Source organism: Watersipora subatra, chromosome 10 (genome assembly GCF_963576615.1).
Source record: "Watersipora subatra chromosome 10, tzWatSuba1.1, whole genome shotgun sequence".
NCBI classification, from domain to species: Eukaryota; Metazoa; Bryozoa; class Gymnolaemata; order Cheilostomatida; family Watersiporidae; genus Watersipora; species Watersipora subatra.
In genome coordinates this window covers 14846226-14869761 of record NC_088717.1, presented here as the reverse complement: position 1 = coordinate 14869761, position 23536 = coordinate 14846226, and the positions used below count along the sequence as shown (strand labels likewise).

At 37.7% G+C, this 23536-nt stretch overlaps 2 protein-coding genes across 4 annotated transcripts in view; one reads left to right on the top strand and one right to left on the bottom strand.

The window, feature by feature from the left end:
• Nucleotides 1-23536, top strand: part of LOC137405787 (uncharacterized) — a 114113-nt gene that overhangs the window by 22157 nt on the left and 68420 nt on the right. The gene's annotated exons all lie outside the window — the stretch shown is intronic.
• The window catches only part of LOC137405786 (histone acetyltransferase p300-like), a 45304-nt gene that overhangs the window by 5992 nt on the left and 15776 nt on the right, over nt 1-23536 (bottom strand). For 2 of the 3 annotated variants that reach the window (XM_068092184.1, XM_068092186.1), the window contains exons 10-12: nt 16923-17145; nt 15304-15727; nt 14862-14979 (exon numbers count right to left, since the gene is read on the bottom strand). In XM_068092184.1, the coding sequence (XP_067948285.1) occupies nt 14862-14979; nt 15304-15727; nt 16923-17145 (765 nt within the window). The remainder of the gene's footprint in view (nt 1-14861; nt 14980-15303; nt 15728-16922; nt 17146-23536) is intronic. The other variant, XM_068092187.1, reaches the window with a different exon arrangement.

Genomic DNA, 23536 nt, shown 5'->3' with positions numbered 1-23536 from the left:
AGTAGCAACTCATAACTCAGCTCTGTTTACTAATGTACTGTACTACTGTATCAGTAGCAACTCATAACTCAGCTCTGTTTACTAATGTAATGTACTACTGTATCAGTAGCAACCAATAACTCAGCTCTGTTTACTAATGTACTGTACTACTGTATCAGTAGAGACTCAAAATTCAGGTCTGTTCACTAATATACTGTACTACTGTATCAGTAGCAACTCATAACTCAGCCCTGTTTACTAATGTACTGTACTACTGTATCAGTAGCAACTCATAACTCAGCTCTGTTTACTAATGTACTGTACTACTGTATCTGTAGCAACTCATAACTCAGCTCTGTTTACTAATGTACTGTACTACTGTATCAATAGCAACTCATAACTCAGCTCTGTTTACTAATGTACTGTACTACTGTATCAGTAGCAACTCATAACTCAGCTCTGTTTACTAATATACTGTAGTACTGTATCAGTAGCAACCCATAACTCAGCTCTGTTTACTAATGTACTGTACTACTGTATCAGTAGCAACTCATAACTCAGCTCTGTTTACTAATATACTGTATTACTGTATCAGTAGCAACCCATCACTCTGCTCTGTTTACTAATATACTGTAGTATTGTATCAGTAGCAACTCAAAATTCAGCTCTGTTTACTAATGTACTGTACTACTGTATCAGTAGAGACTCATAACTCAGCTCTGTTTACTAATGTACTGTACTACTGTATTGGTAGCAACTCATAACTCAGCTCTGTTCACTAATATACTGTACTACTGTATCAGTAGCAACTCATAACTCAGCTCTGTTTACTAATATACTGTACTACTGTATCAGTAGCAACTCATAACTCATCTCTGTTTACTAATATACTGTACTACTGTATCAGTAGCAACTCATAACTCAGCTCTGTTTACTAATGTACTGTACTACTGTATCAGTAGCAACTCATAACTCATCTCTGTTTACTAATATACTGTACTACTGTATCAGTAGCAACTCATAACTCAGCTCTGTTTACTAATATACTGTACTACTGTATCTGTAGCAACTCATAACTCAGCTCTGTTTACTAATGTACTGTACTACTGTATCAGTAGCAACTCATAACTCATCTCTGTTTACTAATATACTGTACTACTGTATCAGTAGCAACTCATAACTCAGCTCTGTTTACTAATATACTGTACTACTGTATTATTAGCAACCCATAACTCAGCTCTGTTCACTAATGTACTGTACTACTGTATCAGTAGCAACTCATAACTCAGCTCTGTTTACTAATGTACTGCAGTACTGAATCAGTAGCAACCCATAACTCAGCTCTGTTTAATCCAAATCTTGTGTACTTATGACAAATTAAAAAGCGTACAAATCGAATGTGTTTTATTTTAATAGAAGATATTCTATCTAGATCTATCTAGATCGTGGAAAAAACACAAGTTTCATGATTATTTTTACCAACTTTAACATAAACATTCAACTAGTGATGGCTACCTTACGCTAAAGTTATAGTCTAAAAAATTCTAATGAAAGAGTACAGTAACGTAGCCTAGCAAAGATTGTGTGGAAAAAAATCTTCTTTAGGTTTGGTTGAACGCTGAATTTTTGGTTCAAGTCTGAGGCATAAAATCTCACTCTGTGTTCGAAATTTAATTGGGTCGAGATAACACACATTCGAAAGCCGAGGTATCAGTATCTATATCTATAAATCTCAAAGTTTGTCAGCGTCTGTTTAGATTTGAACCCACGAATATTGTAACCACATGTTTCAAACCATACATTTAAACACTGAGCTATACAGTCCTTAACTTTCTATCGCTCTTATCATATACCGTATGCACACGCTAAATGACATTAATTATTATTAGTTAATTGCCACACAATATCAACAATAATTTCTCTCGACATTAAAATTTGGCGATTGTTTTACTGATTATGATGAAATAACAAAAATGTTGATATGCTATTTTGTCGCTATCAGTGTTACCCGTTATGGTAAAAATGGATTCGCAAACAGATAGTGACATGATTTTAGTTAAAAGTTTGAAGTTTGCTATAATACATACTAAAACCTCCTTTAAGTAAGTGTTTAGTAAGCTAAATTCATTTAAGTTAGATACAGCGTTTATGTTACACGTCTGTCTCGAAGGTAAGAACTCTGCACGTAGTACATTGTAATGTTACATTATCTTGCCGATCATAACCACAAAACGCACTAAAGTTATTGTAGGTAACTATAGTTCTCAAGGTTAACATATTGTCTCGCTACTATTTTTTAATGATGCTGATTTTTACCAGGAGGTGATTGCATTTGATAATTACTATGGGTTTCTATACCACTTTAGACGTCTACACGATATTTTCTCCTCATGATGCCAACACTGAAACAAACTGGATTCATATAATTTTCATTCATAATCAAATAATCTTTTATTATAATCGTAGCAAAACAGACTATATTTAGCCATTACTTGCTAATGATTTCACATTTACATTTAAACACCTCTACAGTTTTATTTTTCCTCCGAATTTATTTCAACAAAACCCTTCTTCCATGATATGAAATGAAAAAGTTACAGTTGTTAGAAAAAGTTTCAAAACCTTTACAGATGTTTTATTTTTTCTCTCAATTTATTTGAACTGCACAAAAAACACTTTTCTCATGATAAGTTTAAAAGTTAGAATGGTAAATGTTGTGTGTTAAATAAAACTAAATTTGCTGTTCCAAAACGTTTTTATTACCCACGCAATGCTGGGAATTCAACCATTATTATGCTAAACTGAAAATATTTCAAAGATATCCGGAAAAAAGTGGCCATTTTTATTGACACCCACTTATAGCATAAACTCACTTTATTATCTCAGATCGTGCATCTATATATATACATATATATATATATACGTATATATCTCAAAGTTGGTCGTATGTGTATTCGTCGGTTTGATTGTCCAGTTATAGCTATTAAGGTCTTGATATTAAAATTCCACGTTCTGATGGATTTGAACTCACGACGAATGCATCAAAAAGTTTCTTGGTCGGATGCTCTACCACTGAGCTAGAACGGTATATCAATTTGATATGTTTTCATATACCGTATCACCCATGCGCATGCTAATTATTTTAGCCTGGCGCCCACGCGTGATGATGCCCCTGTTCAGAAATATTTTAGGATCTAAGTATATGCAACGCGATGCTTATTCATCTTTTTTCGTTACGGCAAATTTGTTCGGCCAACGAAATCAACAATAATTTATCCCGAAATTAAAATTTAGTGATTTGTCTGATTATATACGTTATTAAAAGATATACGTCGCTGAACTTGCCATGGCGAGTTATCCGTATCTGTTATACAGTATATCCGGTATCCGTTATAATAAAAACGATTCACAATGTTAATTAATGTTAAAAGTTTACTAAAACACACACTAAAACTTCTTTCAAGTATGTGTTGAGTAAACTAAATTCGTTTAAGTTAGATTCAGCGTTTATTTTACACGGCTGTCTCGAAGGTAAAAACTCTCTACATAGTAAATTGTAATGTTATATTATCTTGGGCCCCAGATCATAACCACAAAATGCACTTAAGTCATTGTAGGTACCTATAGTTACTAAGGTTAACATAGTATTTTGGTACTCTTTTTAATGAGGATGATTTCTACCAGGAGGTGATTGCATTAGATAGTGACTATGGGTTTCTATACCACTCTATAGAATATATATATATAGAATATATAAAATATATACCACTCTATGTATGTCTATAGCCTAAGATGTTAGCCTACCCTAGGACACTTATATTTCGCTAGTATTTAGTTTCGTGAGTAGCATACAGAGTAAAATTTCGCTGGAACTTAATTTCGCAGCTCTGATGAGTGCGAAAATATAGTGATGTGAAAATAAATGCAGTGGAACAAACATTAGATTCCTCAGGTTCAGTTCACTGGTATGAAATATTTTTCAATTTGGGACTACCGTACTGTTTGGACTATAAACCGTACCTCTATATAAGCTGCATGTGCTTTATTTTCCAAAAACGATAATAAAACAATACATAAGCCGCACCTTACTATAGACCGCAGAACTAAGGACTGTGCTTTTTAATGTGGCAGCAACTATGCCATTTAAAACGGAACAGTGCAGAACGGCACAGTTTCGTATTATCCGACGCTTTTTAACTTAGTGCCTAACGGGACAGTACCGTGAGGCATTGTTTCGTATTTTCTTTCACAGCTAGAAGTGCACTAATTGGAGATTCCCGTTAGTGCGCCCTAGCGGTGAAAGAAAAAGCCACAGAATAAGCCACAGTGATTAGCCGCACCCTTGTAGGCCTACCTATAAGCTGCATGGCTCAAATCATCAGAAAAAAGTAGCGGCTAATCGTCCGAAAACAACGGTAGTTTGTATTCGTGAACCGCAAGTAGAAATGTGTAGGCGAGATCAATAATGCAATTTGATCGCTTGCTGCAGTTTGTCTCCTGGACTATCAATGACGTCAAGGTCACTGCCGCAGTGACTGATGTTGTACCAATATTAGAATTCAAGTATTTATAGCACGCGGTGCCGCGGTGGCCATGGCCCCGGGTTGTTATTGCTTTTGGTTGGTAATAAAATTCATCACCACAATAATTATTATTCAATTTTATGACTTTCCCTACCAGACTGTCATCCTCATCAGTTACAAATTCAATGGCAAAACTAATATCATCATCTTCTTCATTTGTCTAGGCTTTTCCAAAAAAACTTATTATCTTAATTTGTTTTGCCAAGCTGCTCAGTCGGTGTATTAGCTATAATGAGTTTAGCAAAACTTGCCCAATGAGCCAACCACACACGAAAATTGCCTGCATTTCTAATATGACGATTTTATTGTGAATATCAATGAAGAAAGCCATTTATTTTCGTGTTTTCGCTCGTTCGTTGTGATAGTTTAGTTTCGCTCATGAAATTTTCGCGAAAGGCTGTTGCCGCGAAAACGCGAAAGTTAGATGCCGCGAATACATAAGTGTCCTAGGGTACATGCCAATTTTTGCATGCCAACACTGAAACGAACTGAAATCTTGCATATGTCTACCAAATAATTTTTGATTGTAATCGTAGCCAAATAGACTATATTTAGCCATTACTTGCTAATGATTTCACATTTACATTTAAACGCCTTTATGTTTTTATTTTTCCTTCTAATTTATTTCAACGAAACACTTCTTTCAAGTTATGAAATTTTAAATTTACAGTTGTTTGAAAACCTCTACAGTTGTTTTATTTGTTTTTAATTTAGTTGTCCTGCACAAAACTTTTTCCTCATGATATGAAGTTTGAAAGTTACAGTTGTTTGACAAAGTTTGAAAACCTTTACAGTTGTTTTTATTTTCTCTCTTAAATTATTTCAACTACACAAAACATTTTCCATGATATGTAGTTTGAAAGTTAGAATGGCAAATGTTGTTGTATGTTAAACACAAATCAATCTTCTGTCCCAAAACGTTTTTATAACCCTGGCAACACTGGGCATTCATCTAGTATTATAATAAACTGAAAATGATGTCCGAAAGATTCAAAGATGTCTGGAAAAAAGGGGCAATTTTTATTGACACCCACTTAAGGCATAAACTGACTTTATTATCTTCGATCATGCATTCTATATGTATTTGAGCAGCACGTTTTGTAGACACTCTGTCTGCCACTAAAAGTATTCTCAAGAAATATACAGTGCACTCCCGCCATACGACAAAAATTTGTTCAAATGTTGGCACCGTAAAGCAAAAATATCGCATACAGGGTATAGAAACCTATAAAAATTATCTAATGCAAACACCCCCTGGTGAAAAACATCAGAATTTTATACCCTACAGGATGAATTCATTCGCGGAGTTATATTTCGCGAAAGTTGTCTTTTCATGCATATTCGCGGATGAATTTATTCGCGGCAGAAAATTGCCACTCTCTAGGAAAAGTTAACTCTATTGCGGCTAGTAATAGATATTCCTACGCATGCGCACACCGCGTGTTCCGGTTTATATTTAGCTTACAACTTCTAGGCGATCATGCTATTCTACGGTAAACAATTTTTGCTGCGTCCAGAGGTTTTCACGAATATTTATCGCTTTGGAGGCCTTTGATAAGCCAACAACTTGTGGTAAGTAATGAGTTTTTTACATGCACTAAATTAGTTGAATTTTACTTTGGCTCTTCGGTAAAACGCAATACTAATTTTTTCCATCCATACTGCTTCATTATTTGTTTTAGTGTGAGAGAGATTTTTCATCATACACCGAAGAACAATGATTGCAAGGGTGGTAGATGTTATTCTTAGAAGATCACCAATCATTCAGGGAGGTCTGGAAATTGAGGTTGAAGTGACCGCAGCTACTTACGAGAAGAATATATCTTTTTTTTAAAAAGGAACAAAAACGCCTTTACGAGCACAAATCTTTGGCCAACCGGCAGAACTTTGCAATAGTAAGCCACGAGGAGAGTACTGATGATAACTTCCTTACCAGCCATGTAGTAGCGAGAGAATTTCCTTCAACACCTACCCAAGACGGTGACAGCGACAAAGCTGCTATTGCCAAAATAACTAGTCAGAAAGCATCATTACACGCTAGTATTCACATATCAAGAGTACCAGTTTAATTTTATTGCTAGACAACCGCCATATGGACTAAACTGTTTATATTTATTCCATTCATCATTTGTAAAATTTTATTTGTATTTGAAACATTTTATTTGTACACTCAAGTTTGTAATAAATTATAATACATCTATACATGAAATAAAATATATAATTTAATCATGTTTGCTACAGCGATATCAAGGAGTTGTTGTCGATGAAGGGGGTCTAGGTTGACTGGTTGCCTCTCTGCCAATATTCCTGCCTTGATGAATTGAGGTAAAATCTACTCGACAAGGATAGACAACTCCCAACTCAAGAGCGAGTTCACACAAACTTGATAAGTCAATAAACAGACTTGTGGGTGAGCCGATAAACAGACTCGAGAGTGAGCCGATAAACAGACTCGAGAGTGAGCCGATAAACAGACTCGAGAGTGAGCCGATAAACAGACTCGATGGTGAGCCGATAAGCAGACTCGCGGGTGAGCCGATAAACAGACTCGCGGGTGAGCCGATAAACAGACTCGTGGGTGAGCCAATAAACAGACTCGATGGTGAGCCGATAAACAGACTCGATGGTGAGCTGATAAACAGACTCGATGGTGAGCCGATAAACAGACTCGATGGTGAGCCGATAAACAGACTCGATGGTGAGCCGATAAACAGACTCGATGGTGAGCCGATAAACAGACTCGATGGTGAGCCGATAAACAGACTCGAGGGTGAGCCGATAAACAGACTCGATGGTGAGCCGATAAACAGACTCGATGGTGAGCCGATAAACAGACTCGATGGTGAGCCGATAAACAGACTCGATGATGAGCCGGTAAACAGACTCGATGGTGAGCCGATAAACAGACTCGATGGTGAGCCGATAAACAGACTCGATGGTGAGCCGATAAACAGACTCGATGGTGAGCCGATAAACAGACTCGATGGTGACTTTTCTCAACTATTGCACCCTAGCAAGCCAAGCGCAATAATTCTTGATGTTCGGTCAATAGCACTTATAGTGAATGCAGCTATGATACGCTGGCTAATATCACAATGCTAAAGTCAGAAACAATGACAAGAATGTTATACCTATTTGCTTTTCAAACTCAAGCAGAGCTTGTTTGTAAAGAACGCAGTATCTTTATTGGTGTTATATCTCTCAGTACCAAGCAGTAACACACCAACAATGATCAAACTGGCAGGTTATATAGCAATCCCAAGAAAAATCCACAATTGATTGGCTGCACAGTAATCAGGTCAACCAATTCCACAATAACATATTTCGAATACAAAAACGATAACATTTGTCACTAACTAATCACGCAATTCGAGCATTAATAATTTTTTTAGTGTTTGTATAGTAACATGCAAATCTTAGAACAATATGGTAATAAATGGTTAACATGAAAAAATTGCTAGTATCACACATACATACACTCTACATTGAACAAGTGTTAAGCGTGCGCCTTATAAATGACTATTCAAATTTGTCTTAATTGCGATGAACGTAATATAGATCCGTTGAGTTAGCAATTTGAAGCTGCCGGATTATAGGCTTAGAAAAGACGTCATCAACTCTTACGCATTCTGACGTCTACAAATACGGGTACACACTGATTGACAGCCCATTCGCTTTTACAAGCATGAAGTGGGGTCCAAGACCATTCGCCCATCGGTAGATCCTATCGGGGACGACAGTGACCCTCTCGGGCTACTGGACTCACCAGTCAAAATCGATTTTTGAGTGCCAGTAGTCTCACCAACCACTTCAGCCCTTTTTGTTGTATTATACTCATGTTTGCGTGCTATTTTGTATTGCGCATGAATCTTGGTGTGTTCAATAAAGACAGTTCGGCGTCACGCAACATGGTGGCCAGTACGAAATAATTGTGCTTGCGTTGTGAAAATTAATTTCGAGGGATGCCGAAATTTAACCCCCCTGATGGGTTCGACTTTTTCCCGGAAAAATGGGCAGAGTGGTCTAGAAGGTGGGGCAGATATCGTAATATCTCCAAACTAGACCAAGATGAACAAGAGGTCCAAGTTGACAGTTTGCTGTATTGTATGGGACCTTCTAGCGAAAGTATATTCAACAGCTGAGGCCTTTCAGATGACGATAAAAAGGACTATAAGAAAGTGCTAGAGGGATTCAACCAGTACTTATCTCCTAAGAAGTACGTGATATTTGAAAGGGCGAAGTTTTTTAAGCGAGACCAAATGCCGGGTGAGTCAGTGGAACAGTATATACGTGCTCTTAATGAGCTCGCTGACAAGTGTGACTTTGGCGAAAAACGGTCAGAGCAGATACGAGACCGGCTGCTAGTCGGCATTACTGACACGGACTTGAGCAGAGAGATGCAGAAGATGGACATTGAGAAACTGACTGAAAGTACAGCTGTGGCAATGGCTAGACAGGCCGAGCAAGTCGATAGAAACGTACGTGAACTAAACGCAACTGCCGGTGACACCAAAGCAGTGGATGCAGTAAAGCGCGGTACCGATAATCGTGATACTCAGCAACGACCCAAACCTGATACTTATAGTGGTAGTAGCAAAACTCCAACGGGTCAAGCATCTGGGAGACAGTGTGGGCGATGTGGTCATAACTCCCACACATTCGGAAAATGTCCGGCCATGAATGCAACATGCCACAAATGCCACAAGCAGGGGCACTTTGCTCGTTTATGTAAATCCAAACCTAGTGCAGTACATGCCTTGGAGGAACAGGATCAGCAGCCGAGTAGTAGTAGAGGTTCCTCTGATAATCCCGGACATTTTTTCCTCGGAGAAATCAACGACCGGACCGCTGATGTTGAATGGACTAAGACAGTGAAAGTAGACAAAATACCCATACCTGTACGCTTCAAACTGGACTCAGGTGCAGATGTCTCCATTATTCCCCGTAAATTGTGTGGATCAGTGCAATTGAACTTACCAGACAAATCCTTGTTTGGCCCTAGTAATGCTGAAATACCTGTGTTAGGATGGTTTGAAACCACTTTGTATGTAAACAATCGCAAGGTAGTAGAGAAACTCTATGTGGTAGCGCATAACAAAGCTTTGCTTAGTAGAAAAGCATGTGTTGATCTAGGCTTGATTGCATGTAATACTAGCATTGACTATGTATCAGAACCGTGTTCTTTTGACAGGTTTAAATCTGAGTTCCCTAGTCTGTTTTCAGGGCTGGGTAAAATGAGTCAAGAGGTTGAGGTCAGGTTGAAACCGGGTTCCACTCCTTTTGCAATAAATGTGCCGCGGTCTGTCCCTTACCCCTTGTTAGACAGAGTAGAGTATGAGTTAAAGCAGATGGTTGATTGTGGAGTTATATTTTCAGTAAGTGAGCCCACGGATTGGTGCTCTCCGATGGTGGTAGTGCCCAAGCCCAACAATCGAGTTCGCATCTGTGTAGACTATACACGACTAAACCTGGTAGTAAAGAGGGAAGTGTATCCTATGGCACATGTTGATGCTAGTTTGGCAAAGCTAGGTCGTGGGAAGGTATTCAGTAAATTGGATGCTAACTCCGGGTTTTATCAAATTCCATTGTCTAAGGAAAGCAAGCTGCTTACTACATTCCTGACCCCCTTTGGTAGGTTTGCGTATCATAGACTTCCTTTTGGGTTGTCCTTTAGTCCCGAGATCTACGCCAAAGTTGTTTCCCAGGTTCTTTCAGGTCTTGAAGGAGTTATTGTCCACATGGACGACGTCTGCATCTGGGGTTCCACCAGTGATGAACATGATAAGCGAGTGAGGTTGGTTCTGAAGCGTATGGCGGAGGCAGGAATGACGTTAAACAGTTCCAAATGTGAGTTTTCTAAGAGCTCCATAAAGTTCTTAGGTCTCGTGATATCGGAAGAGGGCATCAGAGCTAGTCCTGAGACAATGCAAGGTATTCAGGATTTCACTACACCGAAAAATGTCTCAGATGTGCGTAGTTTTCTGGGCATGTCTAACCAGTTTAGCAAATTTACCCCAAACTTGGCAGAAATGTCCAGGCCCTTGAGAGATCTGTTGTGTAAGGGCTCTCAGTGGTTTTGGAGTGATTCCCAAAGTAAAGCCTTTGCCCGGATCAAGGGTGAACTGTCTAGAGAATTTGTTCTTGCAGCGTATGACCCTAAAGCTGAAACAATAGTACAATCTGATGCTTGTCGAAATGGCATCGGGGCTGCATTGCTCCAGATTCAGCCTGATGGTACAAAACGAGTTGTAGCAACTGCCTCTCGTTCTTTATCCGATACTGAAAGACGATATGCCACAATAGAGCAGGAGGCACTTGGTGTAGTGTGGGCATGTACCAAGTTCAAGGATTACATCACGGGTATGACAGTGCGAATTCAAACCGATCATAAGCCCCTTATCCCACTCCTTAGCACCATCGAGTTGGACAAGTTGACAGCACGCATTCAAAGATTTCGAATGCGTCTGATGAGGTTTTCGTACGTGATCGAGTACTTGGCAGGGAAAGACAACACCTTGGCAGATGCATTATCCCGTTCTCAAGCGTTGCCCACAGTTGACGAGGTGTGTTTTGTTGAAGAGGTGGAACTTGTTGCTAAACAAGCCCATCAGATGTTCGCTTCTAGTGGAAAATTAGCTCAGTTGGCCAAGTTGCAAAAAGCAGATGAGGTTTTGTCCCAGGTCATACAGTTTGTTGAGACGTCATGGCCAGCTTACTTGACCAGCCAGGATGTCCTTCTCCGTCCCTACTTTGAGTCCAGAGCATGGTTGTCTATTCAAGATGGTTTGTTAGTCTTAGGAGATCGCATTGTTATCCCGCAAGTTGAAAGAGTTGGCGTGTTAAGGACCCTCCACCAAGGTCATTTGGGAGTCTCCAAGTGCCGCGCTAGAGCAAAGCAGGCTGTTTGGTGGCCCGGAATATCCCAACAGATCGCTGAGATGGTGCGTCAATGTAACACCTGCAGATTACATGCCAACACAGTCCAGGAGCCTTTGATGGTAGCTGAACTTCCCCAAAGACCGTGGGAGAAGTTAGGCAGTGACTTGTTTTACCACCAGAGCCGATGGTATCTTGTGCTAGTAGACTACTATTCTAGGTTTGTGGAGGTTGCCCCCCTGTCCGAACTCAGTAGTAGAGAAGTTGTGGATCACTTGCGTAGTATTTTTGCCAGACATGGTATCCCAGAGCTGTTGGTTTCAGACAATGGCCCCCAATATTCTAGTTCAGAGTTCAAGCATTTTGTTTCGTCTTACGGGTTTGTGCATGTTACTAGCTCGCCAAAACATCCCCAGGCAAACGGTGCTGCGGAGAGAGCAGTTCAAACGGTTAAGGCGCTGCTCAAGAAGGAATCTGATCCGTATCTGGCCTTGCTGGCATACCGGTCTTCACCCTTGGAAAATGGGATGTCCCCATCAGAGCTGTTAATGGGTAGAAAACTCAGGACCACAGTTCCCATCTTGTCTAAGTTGCTGGACCCTCAGACACCGCAGAGGTCTGTAGTCAGGGAAAGAGAGGAGTACAGAAGAAGTCAGACAAAGATCAGTTTCGATCAGAGACATAAAGCAGTGCCGCTATCTCCCCTTAAGGTTGGAGACAGAGTGGTTATCAGAGACTTAAACAGAGAGGCCAAAGTATCTCAGGCGACTTCCCCTAGGTCCTATGTTCTCAGAGATGCTAACGGCATGGAGTTGAGGCGTAATCGTAAAAGTCTGGTGCAGGTAGTTCCGGATAGTGAGTTGAGTTCATCTAGTCAAGTAGTTGTTGAGCCTAGAGAGAGTCCCCAGGCAGGTTGTAATACACCCATCAAGTCAGATGTACCCCAGTACACGACACGTTCTGGCCGCGAAGTAAAACCTCCAGTAAAACTTGACCTGTAGCCTCTTGACTCCTACCCACATGCCCCCCCCCCCGATACTCATATACTCATTTGAGAATACTCCTTTATCATGCTTATGTCTTAAGCTGGCTCGTGTGCTATTTTATCTCACTTATATTCCAAACCGAATTGGTATCTACGTCGGTAGAGTCATGTTACTGGTTTTTCAGATAAAGGTATTAGATGTGTTATTTCTCAGTTCATAGCTTTCATACACGTTCCAGTATTATCCCCGTTGCACTTAAGTCACTGTTGGAAAGGAGAGATGTTGTATTATACTCATGTTTGCGTGCTATTTTGTATTGCGCATGAATCTTGGTGTGTTCAATAAAGACAGTTCGGCGTCACGCAACACTTTTCAGGGCTATCATTTCCGTTTTAAGGGTTTTGTTCTGCGACGACAATGGTGGAAACTCGGTGTCGTACTTGTCGTCCACTTTTTTTATTACAGAATATTATTACTACTTGTCTCTAGTTTTCGTAGTCAACCTGCAGTAAACACAAAAAAGAAAAAATATTAACGAGTGTTGAGGAAGTACAAAAACAATAGCTGAAGTATTTGATGAAAGCGATCAGTTTTTAAACAAAAGTATTAACTAATGCAGTTGATTATGGAAAAACGTATCTGCACTGCAAATCAAATACATACCATAATGTCCAGATCAGAATCATGATCGTCCTTGACTTCGGTATTAGAGATTGATGGAGTTGATTCTAATGTAAAAAGACTAGGAGAACTTTTTTGCTATGCTGAAGCCATGCCGAATAACTTGTAAAAACTTTGAATAATTTTGTATAAAGTTTGACGCAATGGCAATAAAGCTCGAAGCCTGGCGATGATTTTAATGAAGTTTTGGAACTCGGCTACGTTTAGTACTTCTGCCTCGCGGCTATTTTCGCGATGACGCCATTCTGCATATCTTGTGACAACCTCGAATAATTTTGTAAATCAATGTGATGCATTGCCAATGGTGTTAGCTCAAAGCTCAGACAATGATTTTAAAAATGTTTTGGAACTCAATTACGTTTAGTATTTACATTAAAAACTAGGCTAGCGACTAGTTTTCAGTTTGATGCAGTGGTTATTCTCTCTTGTGATTAAAAATGGAACTAATTATTCACTGAATTTAATAATTCGCGGGATTGACTGTTCGCGAAATCGCGAATTTTTATGACCAGCGAATATTTTCATCCTGTAGGGTATACGTACTGTACTTATTAAAAACTATTAACAAAATAGGATATTAACCTTAGTAACTATAGTTAACTTACAGTTAACCTAGTAACTCTAGCTTCATTGCAATGGTAACCATTTTTCTACTTCTTCCTTCAATGTCGTTATCAAGCTCAGGACCCATGGCAAACGAATTAAAGTTATATACGTATTTATATAGCTACATCCGTACAATAAATTAAGCTCATAGTAAATATTATATTAAACGCTAAAATGCACAATAAACTTTCACTTACTTTTCACTGATTTCCGTTTCACTAACGCAATATCAAGCATTTACAAAACACGACAAATGCTGAACGGAGAGGGAGGGAGAGCATCGAATCTCTTTCATGCATTGAGGGAGGGATTTCGGCAAATAGCATATCAGCATCTTTGTTATTCCGACATATTCAGCACATCAACTGCCAAATTTTAATTTCGAGAAATTTTTTTGTTGATAGCAAAAAAAGTCGTATGGCCAGGGCGAGAAAAACATTGTCTTCCACAATCTTGGTAAGGCCAAAATACCGTATAACAGGGACTTCATAGCCCGGGAGTGCACTGTAATCTATTTATTGGGCACCCATCCTATCCTTTCTTATCTTATCCTGTCCTATTTTATATTATCCTGTGATTAACAATAAGGACTGACCAACTAAATATTAAGATGCTACTGATGCGCCAAAGGCCACCAATTTACATTCATAGTTGCATGCCCATGTATGTTCAAAAACCATGTCAAACTGCTAATTTTGTTGACAAATATAAACTTAGCGTTGATTCGATTTCTTTGTCATAAAATGCAGATATTGCTATGTTACACCAAAACAAGACTGAAAAGGCAAATCTTGGTCGATAGTTAATAATATTCGCATGTATGTCATCATTCGCTCTAATTCATCTAATACTTAACAAACTAAGAATTAATAACAAGTAACGTGTTTATTTTAAGCGCTCTCATAATTATGATAACCACTATAATTTTAGGGTTAACATGTTTTAGAAAAAATTATGAGCAGCGAGACAAGTTGAAATGATATGGCCATTGGTAATCCATATAATATCAGTTTTAGAAGAAACAACAAGATCAAACAAATTACTATGAGCTCATCGATTCACACACCAATTAACCCGAGAATTTACACCCAGAAGAAAACAATCAAGAAAGGAATCACCAACAGGAACCTTGTTGGAACTGTAAACTAACCCGACTGCTAGCTGTGAAGTACATTTGCATCTCTACCTTCCTTGCATAATGTATAAGATTTGTCATTCTTGGATCATTCAGTATCTCTGGTTGGGGTGATGGGAATATAGCTTGCATTCTGCAAATGTATTGCAGGACGTTTTTACATGTGATACAGCTGACGTGCACTATATAGTAATGTGGTAAGGCTGCATTAATCATAAATTTAACAACTGCTTTCACAGCAAATGCAAGCTAAATAAATACTCACTAACAAAGGTTCAAAAACAATTTGGATGAAAGATAAGCAAACTGCATATGAAAGGCCATGGCTACAACAAAAAGAAACCATGAAAAAATAAAAAATCAACTAAATCACAGTTCGTAAAATGATAATGACAACTTAAACAATATTTAAAAAAGCTCTGCAAACATATGGAGTAAAAGAGCATTGTAGACATACAGTTTGTGCACGAGGCGATTCCTCAAGTCAATAGCTACATTCTTGTGCCACTCCTTGGTAGGTTGACCTTTTGATGATGTGATACACCCAAACTCCAGCTGACCATATCGCTGCACTGTGAATAACAAGACACAATTTGTGCCAATAGATGATGCAAGGAAAAAAGCATAAACAAAACACAAGAAACTGGGTAGAATTCCTGAAAATCCAGAATGCAACTTACCGGGATGTTGCGGTAAGGCACTATGTTGCATACCCGTACCAGGATATGGTAATCCCAACGCATCATATGCCTTAATCATTTCTGGAGCAGATGGTTGACTGTTGACTGGTCCAGGGGCAACAAGTTGTGAACCACTAGCACTAGATGGTACATTAGGAGCATTTGGCAGTGGTCCTCTAGGCTGAGCGCTGACCACAAGATCTATCGCTACAAAATCTATCACTATAACAGGGGGGGCGCTGCCATTTGGCAGTTTCAAATTTGGACTAACGACAAAAAAGACTAATTTTGGGCTAGATGATATATAAAATCATATATAAGATGATGATATATAAAGCAGAGCATTAGAGAGAACTTGAACTTGGTGAAGTCGCAATAAGTCGGCTAAAACAAGTTCACAATGGCTCTCCACTAAGTAGTTACTGGTACTGATTAACACTTATCACAGAGGCTGCCGGTACTGATTAACACTTATCACAGAGACTGCCGGTACTGATTAACACTTATCACAGAGGCAGCCTGTACTGATTAACACTTATCACAGAGGCAGCCGGTGTTGATTGACACTTATCACAGAGGCTACCGGTACTGATTGACACTTATCACAGAGACTGTCGGTACTGATTAACACTTATCACAGAGACTGCCGGTACTGATTAACACTTATCACAGAGACTGCCAGTATTGATTAACACTTATCACAGAGACTGCCGGTACTGATTAACACTTATCACAGAGACTGACGGTACTGATTAACACTTATCACAGAGGCAGCCGGTGCTGATTAACACATATCCCAGAGGCAGCCGGTGCTGATTAACACTTATCACAGAGGCAGCCGGTGTTTATTAACACTTATCACAGAGGCAGCCGGTGTTGATTAACACTTATCACAGAGGCTGCCAGTACTGATTAACACTTATCACAGAGACTGCCTGTACTGATTAACACTTATCACAGAGGCTGCCGGTACTGATTAACACTTATCACAGAGGCAGCCGGTGTTGATTAACACTTATCACAGAGGCTACCGGTACTGATTAACACTTATTACAGAGACTGCCTGTACTGATTAACACTTATCACAGAGACTGTCGGTACTGATTAACACTTATCACAGCGGCAGCCAGTGCTGATTAACACTTATCACAGGGGCTGCCAGTACTGATTAACACTTATCACAGAGACTGTCGGTACTGATTAATACTTATCACAGAGACTGCAGGTACTGATTAACACTTATCACAGAGACTGCCAGTACTGATTAACACTTATCACAGAGGCTGCCTGTACTGATCAACACTTATCACAGAGGCTGTCGGTACTGATTAACACTTATCACAGAGGCACCGGTACTGATTAACACTTATCACTTATCAGATTTACAAAAACTAACCTTTCATGTTGGAATTGATAGAGCCGGCGTTAGAAAGGGGTGCCATATTGTTGAGCTGAGACAACTCAGGAGGGCCAGCTCCGGGCTGCGATGAAGGCATGACCGGCATAGCCTGAGAGCCTGCTTGTATGCCTTTCTTCTGCTGTCGCCGTGACTCCCTCCTTTGCTCCAGCTCCTTCTGTATCTCACATATCTTCTCAGCAAGCATTTGATAATAATTCTCCTACATAAGAGCATTTAGATGATCAACCACTTGTAAACCAAAGGTTCACTAATATACTGTACTACTGTATCTGTAGCAACTCATAACTCAGCTCTGTTTACTAATATACTGTAGTATTGTATCAGTAGCAACTCAAAATTCGGCTCTGTTCACTAATATACTGTACTACTGTATCTGTAGCAACTCATAACTCAGCTCTCTTTACTAATATACTGTAGTATTGTATCAGTAGCAACTCATAACTCAGCTCTGTTTATTAGTGTACTGTACTACTGTATCAGTAGCAACTCATAACTCAGATCTGTTTACTAATATACTCTACTACTGTATCAGTAGCAACTCATAACTCAGCTTTGTTTACTAATATACTGTACTACTGTATCAGTAGCAACTCATAACTCAGCTCTGTTTACTAATATACTATAGTATTGTATCAGTAGCAACTCATAACTCAGCTTTGTTTACTAATATACTGTACTACTGTATCTGCAGCAACTCATAACTCAGCTCTTTTTACTAATATACTGTAGTATTGTATCAGTAGCAACTCATAACTCAGCTCTGTTTACTATTGTACTGTACTACTGTATCAGTAGCAACTCATAACTCAGATCTGTTTACTAATATACTCTACTACTGTATCAGTAGCAACTCATAACTCAGCTCTGTTTACTAATATACTGTACTAATGTATCAGTAGCAACTCATAACTCAGCTCTGTTTACTAATATACTATAGTATTGTATCAGTAGCAACTCATAACTCAGCTTTGTTTACTAATATACTGTACTACTGTATCAGTAGCAACTCATAACTCAGCTCTGTTTACTAATGTACTGTACTACTGTATCAATAGCAACTCATAACTCAGCTCTGTTTACTAGTATACTGTACTACTGTATCAGTAGCAACTCATAAATCAGCTTTGTTTACTAATATACTGTACTACTGTATCTGTAGCAACTCATAACTCAGCTCTGTTTACTAATATACTGTACTACTGTATCAGTAGCAACTCATAACTCAGCTCTGTTTACTAATATACTCTACTACTGTATCTGTAGCAACTCATAACTCAGCTCTGTTTACTAATGTACTGTACTACTGTATCTGTAGCAACTTACAACTCAGCTCTGTTTACTAATGCACTGTACTACTGTATCAGTAGCAACTCATAAATCAGGTCTGTCCACTAATATACTGTACTACTGTATTTGCAGCAACTCATAACTCAGCTCTGTTTACTAATATACTGTACTACTGTATCTGTAGCAACTCATAACTCAGCTCTGTTTACTAATATACTGTACAACTGTATCTGCAGCAACTCATAACTCAGCTCTGTTTACTAATATACTGTACTACTGTATTATTAGCAACCCATAACTCAGCTCTGTTCACTAATGTACTGTACTACTGTATCAGTAGCAACTCATAACTCAGCTCTGTTTACTAATGTACTGTAGTACTGAATCAGTAGCAACCCATAACTCAGCTCTGTTTAATCCAAATCTTGTGTACTTATGACAAATTAAAAAGCGTACAAATCGAATGTGTTTTATTTTAATAGAAGATATTCTATCTAGATCTATCTAGATCGTGGAAAAAACACAAGTTTCATGATTATTTTTACCAACTTTAACATAAACATTCAACTAGTGATGGCTACCTTACGCTAAAGTTATAGTCTAAAAAATTCTAATGAAAGAGTACAGTAACGTAGCCTAGCAAAGATTGTGTGGAAAAAAATCTTCTTTAGGTTTGGTTGAACGCTGAATTTTTGGTTCAAGTCTGAGGCATAAAATCTCACTCTGTGTTCGAAATTTAATTGGGTCGAGATAACACACATTCGAAAGCCGAGGTATCACTATCTATATCTATAAATCTCAAAGTTTGTCGTCGTCTGTTCAGATTTGAACTGCAAAGATTGCAACCACAAGTTTCAAACCATACATTCAAACACTGAGCTATACAGTCCTTAACTTTCTATCGCTCTTATCATATACCGTATGCACACGCTAAATGACATATTAATTGATTATTATTAATTGCCACACAATATCAACAATAATTTCTCTCGACATTAAAATTTGGCGATTTTTTTACTGATTATGACGAAATAACAAAAATGTTGATATGCTATTTTGCCGCTATCAGTGTTATCCGTTATGGTAAAAATGGATTCGCAAACAGATAGTGACATGATTTTAGTTAAAAGTTTGAAGTTTGCTATAATACATACTAAAACCTCCTTTAAAGATGTGGTTGTGTCAAATAATTCGATTTAATGAAATTAAGACCCATAAAAGGCTAAAATATCAGCTACAATTTGATGCCATTTTTGTCTTTGTAGACCAACCCTGTCCAGAGATATAAGCGTTTGAATGAGGCCCTCTTTTAAAAAGCTCACGTTCCAGCGGGTGCTTCTTTCGTGATGTCACAAGCAATACATCTGAAAAGAAACCACGAGCGATAAATATGAGGTCGCTTCCTTAGCCAATCATCAGCGCGAAATTTTTATATAAGCCGTAATAAATGTTATCACTCGTAAAACGCGTTGTCTGTGATCTCAATTTTAGGGATTTTACTCTACTATTTAAATCGCATGGACATCGATATTTACTAAATTAATTAACATCGTTACTTTAATGAATTACTCGATCGACACGTTTTATTGGCGAAAAACATAATTGTAAAAATTGCTGCGAAGGTGACTCCGAGTTTTCTTGGCATCAGGTAGTTAAAGTTCTACGAAGGAAGATCGGAGAATGGAGGTTAATTTATCTTTTACTTTGAATCTCCTATAGAGTTTCCTGTTGAGTTTACATTCAGATTAGATTTCCCTGTTTGAGGCTAAAATGTAATTCCCTGCGCGTGCGAGATACGTATATACATTGAGTTCTCGATGGCTTCTTTTTAATCTTTAGCATCTAGCAATACAATGGCTTAGATTGATGAATATACTAAAGGTAATATTTTAGTACTAGTTAATACATGTACTAATTAATAAAATTATAACTTTTTGCTATCACTAATCATCGTTTTATACTTTTTTATCTGTTCACCTAGTTACATTTGCTTCAAATTTTTTGTGGCAGTTTTATCTAGTAAATTGGATTTATGATTTGACTTTAGATGTTCACTTTTCACTTGTAGAAAGTAAAGAAAATCGATTGATCAATGCAAATCTTTAACTTCCAGAACCAAAGCTTCGAATCGTTGGCTTGGTGTACTTGTGCCTTTGTTAAACATTTATTCGTTTTTAAAATTACACTCGCAATCTATCAAACTCCCAATTTAAAAGCTTTCAGTAGATACGCTTTAGAATGATATATCTATGAATGACATATATTTATCGCATTTGTTTTATTGATTACAGGATGTTTATGTCGTCCCACCAAAGGGGAAAGAGAGATTTGAATGTTTGCTGCATAAGCCATGATGTTTTGTTTGAGTTTGTTGCAGTAGATGAATTTGTCTTATTGTATCAGCTAAAACTATGTGAGTGGCCACGACTTGATGAATATTTTTAATAAAAGCTTTATGCCGAGATGAAAATCTTTTTGCTTGTAAAAATTATATAATAAAATTATATTGTTGAAGATAATGCAAAACATGATTTGCAGAATATTGTAGTGAATTGGATACGGTATATGGATGTCCGCAGAACTGGAGAATGTGAGTTCAAATCCAGTTTGCAGCAGACTTCTCATCCTTAAAACCTTATCCCTATGTATATTCTTTTCAAAGACGCAGCTTGCTTATTTTACTTACGGCAGTAGGAAACTAGTTTTCGGTGTGGGCAATGATATACAGCCCCGCCCCAAGGTTAGGCGACGGACATAATGTGGGCGGGGCTTTTGGGAGGCTGTATATCGTTAGTATGGGTAGCGGCGGAACTGTGCTGATACAAAGACCTTATTCTACATAATTTGCTTGACAGAATTACGGTAGACCGTTAGAATTGGTAGTCGGTACTCAAATGTTTACACAGCATTTGGAGAAAGTGAGTAAGACAAATTTTCAATTTTCGTTATTTGAGGCCTTTGAAACATTCATAATAATGTATCTGTAGCGGGATTTAAAATTTCATTCTAATCAACACGAGCAAATACAAAATAAAATATATGCCAATAGAGCCGCGTAGGACTAGACTTTTATCGCAAATAGCCGATGTGAGTACGAGATATATTGACAGATAAATCACGAGTGACATCATTTTGGGCAAGTCTGGGCATGTGTTTTTGGCCTGAGCGTTTGTATCGCGATCAGACTTTTTCGATTTTAATCTTCAAATATCTTGGCAATGAGATCGCCTAACTCAACAAACAACATATCAACTGATTGAGGAAAAAAATGCTTTCTTTTAAAATCAACTCAAATTTGATGCAACCACATCTTTAAGTGTTTAGTAAGCTAAATTCATTTAAGTTAGATACAGCGTTTATGTTACACGTCCGTCTCGAAGGTAAGAACTCTGCACGTAGTACATTGTAATGTTATATTATCTTACCGATCATAACCACAAAATGCACTAAAGTTATTGTAGGTAACTATAGTTCTTAAGGTTAACATATTGTCTCGCTACTATTTTTTAATGATGATGATTTTTACCAGGAGGTGATTGTATTTGATAATTACTATGGGTTTCTATACCACTTTAGACGTCTACACGATATTTTCTCCTCATGATGCCAACACTGAAACGAACTGAATTCATATAATTTTCATTCATAATCAAATAATTTTTCATTATAATCGTAGCAAAACAGAATATATTTAGCCATTACTTGCTAATGATTTCACATTTACACTTAAACACCTCTACAGTTTTATTTTTCCTCCGAATTTATTTCAACAAAAAACTTCTTCCATGATATGAAATGAAAAAGTTACAGCTGTTAGAAAAAGTTTCAAAACCTTTACAGATGTTTTATTTTTTCTCTCAATTTATTTGAACTGCATAAAAAACCCTTTTCTCATGATAAGAAGTTTAAAAGTTAGAATGGTAAATGTCGTGTATGTTAAATAAAAATAAATTTTCTGTCCCAAAACGTTTTTATTACCCAGGCAACGCTGGGCATTCAACCAGTATTTTACTAAACTGAAAATATTTCAAAGATATCCGGAAAAAAGTGGCCATTTTTATTGACACCCACTTATGGCATAAACTCACTTTATTATCTCAGATCATGCATCTATATATATATACTGTATTTCTCAAAGTTAGTCATATGTGTATTCGTAGCTTTGATTGTCCAGCTATAGCTATTAAGGTCTTGATATTAAAATTCCACGTTCTGATGGATTTGAACTCACGACGAATGCATCACCAAGTTTCTTATTCGGATGCTCTACCACTGAGTTAGAACGGCATATTAATCTGTTACGTTTTCATATACCATATCACCCATGGACATGCTAATTATTTTAGCCTGGCGCCCACGCGTAGCGATGCCCCTGTTCAGAAATATTTTAGGATCTAAGTATGTGCAATGCAATGCTTATTCATCTTTTTTGTTAGAGCAAATCTGTTCGGCCCACGAAATCAACAATAATTTATCCCGAAATTAAAATTTAGTGATTTGTCTGATTATATACGTTATTAAAAGATATACGTCGCTGAACTTGCCATGGCGAGTTATCCGTATCTGTTATACAGTATATCCGGTATCCGTTATAATAAAAACGTTTAACAATGATAAAATTAATGTTAAAAGTTAAAAGTTTACTAAAACACACACTAAAGCTTCTTTCAAGTATGTGTTTAGTAAACTAAATTCGTTTAAGTTAGATTCAGCGCTTATGTTACACGGCTGTCTCGAAGGTAAGAACTCTCTACGTAGTAAATTGTAATGTTATATTATCTTGGGCCCCAGATCATAACCACAAAATGCACTAAAGTCATTGTAGGTACCTATAGTTACTAAGGTTAACATAGTATTTTGGTACTCTTTTTAATGAGGATGATTTCTACCAGGAGGTGATTGCATTAGATAGTAACTATGGGTTTCTATACCACTCTATAGAATATATATATAGAATATATAGAATATATACCACTCTATGTATGTCTATAGCCTAAGATGTTAGCCTACATGCCAATTTTTGCATGCCAACACTGAAACGAACTGAAATCGTACAATTTTCTACCAAATAATTTTTGATTGTAATCGTAGCCAAATAGACTATATTTAGCCATTACTTGCTAATGATTTCACATTTACATTTAAACGCCTTTACATTTTTATTTTTCCTTCTAATTTATTTCAACGAAACACTTCTTTCAAGTTATGAAATTTTAAACTTACAGTTGTTTGAAAACCTTTACAGTTGTTTTATTTATTTTTAATTTAGTTGTCCTGCACAAAACCTTTTCCTCATGATATGA